General features: G+C 43.3%; 2 protein-coding genes across 2 annotated transcripts; one reads left to right on the plus strand and one right to left on the minus strand.

Moving 5' to 3' along the window:
• Window positions 1–206: 206 nt before the first annotated feature.
• Window positions 207–2865, plus strand: AK88_04046 (uncharacterized protein; the record flags this gene model as incomplete). The annotated part of the gene is made up of 2 exons (XM_012481656.1): window positions 207–890; window positions 1810–2865. 2 exons carry the CDS (start codon window positions 207–209, stop codon window positions 2863–2865), a joined length of 1740 nt encoding a protein of 579 aa, XP_012337079.1.
• Window positions 2866–3394: 529 nt separating this feature from the next.
• AK88_04047 (uncharacterized protein) lies at window positions 3395–6901 on the minus strand (the record flags this gene model as incomplete). The annotated part of the gene is made up of 1 exon (XM_012481657.1): window positions 3395–6901. The coding sequence occupies one exon, from the start codon at window positions 6899–6901 to the stop codon at window positions 3395–3397; it is 3507 nt and encodes a 1168-aa protein (XP_012337080.1).
• Between the last annotated feature and the right edge of the window lie 572 nt (window positions 6902–7473).

A 7473-nucleotide genomic window follows, 5' to 3' on the forward strand; every position in this document is an offset into this window, starting at 1 on the left:
TTTTTTTTTTTTTTTTTTTTTTTTTCCCGCCCTCTCACCCCTGTGACATCCATTTTGTAATCACGACCACTTCTACACCGTCATATGTCTTTAAATTGTTTTCCCCTGGTCGAAGAAGCGCTTCCAACGGTTCTGGTTCCCTAAACCCTGAAGCACCACATCAACGGGTTTTTTTATCACCTCGCGCCCCACCTAGCCGCGAAACAATGGTGCCCACCCAGAGTGAAGAACAAAACGAGGCTCAAGTACCAAAGAGCCAAACAAAAATAGTTAATGAGCTAATAGAAAATAAAGACGCCATCTGCTCATGGTGCTTTGATGTACTAAAGTGTGAATTAAAAAATGAGAAATTTGATAAAGCGCCCCCGCTGATCCAGTCACTACATAACAGCGGATTCAAGATCCCCTTCTTCGTCAAATGGATGAAGCTGAATGACGTGAAAGACATGGGGTCCTATGATTACGATGCGTATGAACTAAACGGCTGTATAGGCTGCTTAAACGAAGTAGATATAATGGAGCTGCGTTATTATGCTTTAGAGAGTTCCCTCAACGACACAAGATTTTATCCCATCACATTACAAGATTTTCCTTTCCTGATTGTAACCATAACGTATTTATTTAACTTTGAAAAATGTGCACATGTGTACGACTGGATCATTGGAAAGCATGGCATTAAAATCAGCTTTGTCGTGAACAAGAAGAGGTACTCGTCGACCTTCTTGCCCGAGGTCGCTTCCCAGCATAACTTTGACCACCAAACGACCGTCAAGAAATTAATTAGGAAGGCAAACTACAGGGGGGAAATCAACGATGAGCTTTTGGAGGGTATAGAGGTGGAGCGCTATGAGGGGATCAGCTGCAGCCTCACCCACGTGGACTATGAAAAGGTGAAGCGGGGCTAAGCGCGTTTAAGCGCGGTTAAGCGGTGACGTGAAGTGGCGATAGGGAGTAGTGGGCGACGCACTATGCGCAGCAACAATGGAGACACAAATCAAACGGTATATGGGACACACACATGCGCCCTGCGCATGGGTAAGTGTGTGCACCTTGGCCAAATATCGCATCAGCAAAGTGTAGAAATTGGTGTGAACAGTGAACCATGTTTTTTCCTACTGCTGCTTAACTTTTTTTTTTTTTTTATGTACAAAATGTTTGCTCGCCCGTGCGCACTTTTCATCGAATTTGTTTTCCTTTTGTTTTCTCAAAAAAACTCTCCCTCCGAGTGTGTGTAAATGTTAGATGAATGAATTTTAAAAGGAAACTTCCAAACTTGGAGCATGTTAAGGGTGTTTTGATGGGACGTTGCCACATGAATTGTGCAACGTCTTTAAACCCTCTTCGGTGTAAAGGTAAAGGTGGTCCCATCTCATGAAACAAGAAAAAACGGGGTTCACACATTTGTGCATTTTTTCTCTCATCCGTGGCCCACCACTTCTTAATCATATAAAAAATGTGCTGCTTAATGGGGAAACCCAATTCTCACGTCGTTTTTGCCTGAACAGGCAAGGCAATTTCTAAATAAAAAAAAAAAAAAAAAAAAAAAAATAGCTAGCTCAGTTCGTAGAAAGCGTAAAGGCGACACTGCACGAAGCGGCGGCCAAGGACGATTGACCAGCTTCTATCCATGAGCATCAAACTGGGAAAGCGAAAGATCTTCTAAAGGAGAAAAGCTCAAGGGACGATATTATGAATTAAATGTTAAAAAGTTCCTATATTGTAAGTAGCATCGTCGTTGTAAGGCATAGTTGGAGAGACTTTTTTTCTTTTTTTTTTTTTATTCCCCATTTTTACATGAACATAATTAAGAAGGAGTTTGCACATTTCCCCTGTTTTTTAAGAAGATGGTTACATAACAACCGCAGGGATACACGTCACATGTCCAGTCGGAGGGGAATCGAACCATGTTTGAGTGAAATGAAGAGGAAGGGATGCGATGTAAATGTGTTGAGCTTGGTAATAAGTAACAACAACCTGTGCTACTGCTTGCTGAGGAATAAAATTATTAAAAAAATTGGACTGATTAACATTAAAAAGGATTTCCAACCCTATGAGCAGGGCCCCTCCAGCACTCGAAAGGGAAAGCATAACCTCGACAAGGAGGAATTAACATACAGTTATGACCGAGAGGACACCCCTCTGAGCTTTAACATACGGGAAATTCTAACCGTTTTGAATTTGGTCAAGTTGCATTCCGATGGGGATGTGCAGCCCGGCGATAGCTCCAACGATAGAGGCAACGATGGCGCTGCTCAGTGGAACCAGCCGAGTAACGCGCCAATGGGCACACACGCAGGAACGGCCCAAAGGGGGGAAGAAGAACAACAACAGCAGCGGAAACCGCAAGAATGGATCATCGGGATCGAAAAGGTAAATGATAAGTACGAGAAGAACAGAACAAAGGAAAAGATCCTCTCCGTCCTCGTGTACTTCCTAAACTCAATTTTCAAGTGTCAAATTGTTTTTTTCTGTCCTAAAGAAGCGAGAAAGTACTTCAGCACGAAGTGTAACTGTAGCTTGGAGACGCGCGAAGAAACGTATAAGTACATAAAGGACAAGGTGCGGAACTTCCCAACTGTAAGTAAAAGTGATAACAAGGTGAACTGCCTATTCAGTGACAGCTACGTCATGGCGTTTTATACGTACAGGTACTACATGCACCACCTGGTGAAGAATAACCGAACCGTTTTTAACTACCTCGAAAGTGAAGTGCGGAGGAATAGGAGCTTTAATAACATTCTACAGAGCTTGAAGCGTGTGGAAAATGAACAGTGCTCGTACGACATGAGGGAGTTGCTCCGGGACAGAATTGGCCGCATCGTGGACCGCGAGTCTTATAGGTTGGTTGACAAGCACATGGTATGAGCGGGTAATATATAAATGGAAAAACCTACATGGCGATGGCACGCGTGCGGTAGATTGCTCCGCTTGCCTCAAAGGACTATCGCCTGAAGCACCAGTTGTTACAAAGGCAAAAAATGGATTGAAGTTTTAAAAAAGTTGGCCTACCGCCCAAATGCGGGGGCCATATGTGCCAGATTGGCTAGTTGCCTCGAGGAGACACAGTTTGAAAAGAGGGGGTTCGCGCACTGTAAAGCGCAGCCCTCAACTAAGCAAAGCGCATTACGCATATTTACAGCGCCATACAACATTCCCCCCTCCAGCCCCCCAACTGGTAGGGAGCCAAAACTGTGGGGAAAAAACAAAAACTGAGCAGATATGCGCACAAACAAATGAAAAGGCAAAAAGTCATGAGACAGGGTTCAACGTGAAGACAAATAAAATTTATCCACACAGAGGGTACTATACAAGGCACGCCTCATGATGATTGTGAGGGCGATGAAATGGAGGGCATTACAGACACATATATATATATATATGTATGCACCAAACTTTACTCAACATATTTCTTCGTGTCAGCCACACTAATGAGCGTGCAATCAATATTTTGGGGGACACACAGAAGCAACACGATGTCGCTCTGGGATGTGTACAAGGGACGCACGTTCAAAATGTTTTTCATTTTTAAATACTTTAGCGATTTGAAGGAAAGGTTTAAAAGATCTGTGCTGATGGGACAACCTTTCTCTTGTGTGGGCTCTTCCTTCTTGTGTTGTCCTTCCGCTAGTGCCTTGTCATGTGCTAAGTCGTTATTAGTAGGAACCCCATTAGCAATGTCCATGCTATCTACTTCTCCCCCCCGCTTGCGTTCCTTCCTCATCTCGCGCAGGAGGATATTGTACAGATTTGTATCCTCAAAGTACAGTTGCTTCGTGTTGAGGAAGTTGTAGCGAAAATTAAGTGAGGACAGGTAGTACTGATCGATCAGTTCTGCGTTATGCTTGAACGCATTTTGTACGTTTGTGAACTGGATGTTGATGGAGAGGTCATTACATATGTTGAGCCGGAGTAGCCTCATTTTGTCGCAGCTGCGAAGGAGGAGGCAGTACTTGCTCTGGAAGCACGCTGGAAGGGGTGACCCCTTGGCTGCATCCACATGGTCGCCCGCTTCACTTCCTCCCGCCTCTTCCCCTTGATTGTACTCCTGTCGGCGCTGTACGCTTCCCCCCCCAAGCAGACCCAAATCGATTAGGGACACATCCCTGTATTCGCGGAGTGTATAATTTCTAACAACGTGAGTCTTCAAGAAGGACAAATTGCCCGTCCCATAAGAGAAGGAGTATACGTACACACAATTGTCCAGCGTAAAAATGAACAAGAGATTCTCAACGACGATGGAAAACAAGTAGCTCCGGTGGATGTTCCTCTTGCTTAAATTAAAGTCCCCTATTTTCAAACATGTATTCAAATATTTTTTCGAATTTTTAAAAAATAAAAAAATATTTTTTTGTTCATCCGTGCAAATGATTAGTTTCCCATTGTTATATTTTTTAAAATTACTTAAAATTCTATCCACTTGAATTTCTTCCACTACTTGCTTTGTGTCAATGTTGTAAATGGCTACATGGTAAGTGTACAAATATTGTCGTCCATTGTTTTCCCCTCTCTCCATTTCATCATCCTCTACATGTACATGTTCATACATTTCGTACATTTCTTGTTTGTTGTCTTCCCCGCCTGGGAAGTCTTTCTCCTCCCCCGCAACAACGTCTTCCTTCTTCTCACTGCTCTTGCTGAAATGGCACTTTGCAAAGGAAAGAATGACCAGATCATCATCATCAGCATCATGAACAAATTCGAACGAGTACACTTTAAAAGCGCCTAACTTGGACAGGTCATAATTGTATATGGTCAGGTCATTTATATTGAAGTGATAAATGGAGAATTTTTTATTCGTCCTGCAAACAATTTTTGTCGCGCTTTTATTTACAATACAAGAATTAACAAACTCATTTTGTGCGTAGGAAATTTTGGCGATGTGTTTGTAGTACACTTCGCTGATTTTTTCCAAGCCCTTCGGGGTGAGCAATTTCGTATCATCATCTGCATCCTTCTGAACATTTCCTCCCTCAATGCTGCTTCCCCCCTGAATGCTGCGTCTTCCCCCCTCCTCCATGCAGATGGGGCTATTGTTATAGTAAATTTTTATCCCCCAAGCGTGTGTGCAGAAAACGGTTTTCAAATTTGCTGAAAAAAAAATATTCCTGTTCAGCTCCACATTACCTATTTGGAAATACCTATTGACTTGGTTGAAGGTGTCGTACAAACAAAAGGACATATCGTCACTTATGCTAACTAGTACATTTCCCCTCAGCAGGACAATACGTTTTATGTCTGCAAAGTGGGTAGACCTTTTATTAATTCTATACCACTTTTTATTTATCTCGTTTGTTTCTTTCACTTTGTCGAGGAAGAAATTTTCTTCTTCTGCTTGGTCACCTCCATTCACTGCTGAGTACCGGAATGTTGCTGTATCTCCATTCATTTGGCTGCTAATCATTTGGGCTTTTCGCTTCCCCGTCGTAGCTACCTGCTGTCTTATGGTTACATTTGAGGAAGACCCTCCTTTGCCATGTACATGTGTGAGGGCGTATTTAATTATATACCTGTCGACCCCTGCTGTGAAAATATAATCCTCATTCATTGTCTTCGCCAAGGACACCGACTTATACATATGATGATTAAAAAAATATTTTACGCTGAATGTGCTGTTTTCAAAAATGGTTAAGGAGCCACTGTTATCTACACACACCACCTCGTCTGTCTTGTAAATGTAGAGGACATCCCAAATGATACAATTCTCATGGACGCCTTTGAATTCTCCCTCACACACCTTCCTCGCTATATTGTACTTGTATATTTTGGAGTCTTCGCTCCCCAATAGTACGTAGTGGTTGTAGCTATTGTACGACTTTTCCAGCTCCCTGATTTTGTTCTTCCGGGGGGGGGAAGTCGCTTTGTTTTTGTCGTGGCTACCATGTCGGTAGTTTTCCTTGTGGCCGCTTTCCTGCACACTGCTTAGGAGCACTTCCCTGCTTTTCAGCTCATCCATAAAGTATAAGCACACCAACTTTTCCTTACACTTGAATCTGTTTGTAATATATATGTTAAAGGTATCACCATTTTGATTTTCCTTTTCTATTTTTCTGTTTGTGGGGGAGAATACGTGCCACGCCTTTGGGGCCACCGCCGGGGCGCTCTCTGCGTCTTCTCCCTGGGACGAGGCATCCTCTTCTTCTTCTTCCAGGTACTGGGCAAGATCACTGGACAGTTTGATTTTCTTGCCCGGTCGTTCCTGCGCGTCGTCGTCGCTGCGCTTGCTGTCCTCGCTACCATCACCACCATCACTGTTATATGCATCGTCGCTCACGTCGCTAACGTCGCTCACATCGCTCACGTCGCCGCCAACGACGCCCCCCTCGTGGAAGCGGTCGAAGCAGTTGTAGATGTGGCTACCCGCATTGCTGTATATATTGTACAGGTAGAAGTAGCCATCCAAATTGGTGATGCCAAAGTACTGAAGGCTGTTATTCAGTTTGGCGCAGGATATGCTTCCGTTACTCGAAATGCTTTGCAGCCGGTTCTGACTTTCCAAATCATACAACACGATCTCCCCACACAAAGTGGTAATGGCGAGAACGTAGTCTTTGTAATCGTTCATCAAAAACAAATGCTTCTTCTTCGGGTTCTTTTTGCTAATCCATATTACTGACATGATGGAGCTCTTGGACACATGTGCATGCAGTTGCAACAAGTACAAGAACTCATTCTTAAAAATTTTGTACACATATATAACCCCAAAGGAGTCACATATACATATGTACTTTCTACAGGGAGATACTTCTATCGTTCGAAGTTCTTTCGTTTCATAGTCGTAAAATTTAAATTCTGTTAGGTTCATGGTTAGTTGTTTCTTATCATTTGTTCTTCTGTACAAATTGTGAAAGATCCTTTGTGCCCCGTGGGGCCCTTTACTGGTGCGGTGGATGGTTGTCGTCATTTTGGGGGTCAGACTTCTGTGTATATATGTATATTAAACACGCAGGGCTCCCCTCCTTAGAGGTATACCTCCACCGGGGGGTGGTTATATTTCGCGCGCCCTTCCCTATGGGGGAGCGTTTTCAACTATGTAGGGAAGCCCTTACATGTACGTGTACACTTGTAACTGTATTATTCTTGCCCCTGTTTTTTGGTTGCGTCCTCCGAGTCGCTCACTGGCCATGCAACAGCAGAGAGGGGGGTAAAGTAAGGCTTCTGCTGGTTGGAGACCTAAATCGTCCTTTTACCCACTTGGGTCCCCACGTCACGTCACAACGAGTGAGGGTCAAATGTATACATATAAAACGCGATTGCTCATTTGGCCCTTCTTAAAATGCGCTCTCAACAGAGTATAGGGGGTATACGTGGGGCGCAGATTAACAACGGGGTTACAAAATATACGCTCGTCGCAAAGTTCTGTTTTTTTTTTTTTTTTTCTTAAAATGGGGAAAACGCCCATGGAGAATTCACTTCTTTGCTCTACTTTGGATGCCAAACTCGCAGATTTAAAAAAAAAAAAAAAAAAAAAAAAAA

This window comes from Plasmodium fragile (assembly GCF_000956335.1).
Source record: "Plasmodium fragile strain nilgiri unplaced genomic scaffold supercont1.52, whole genome shotgun sequence".
Lineage (NCBI taxonomy): Eukaryota > Apicomplexa > Aconoidasida > Haemosporida > Plasmodiidae > Plasmodium > Plasmodium fragile.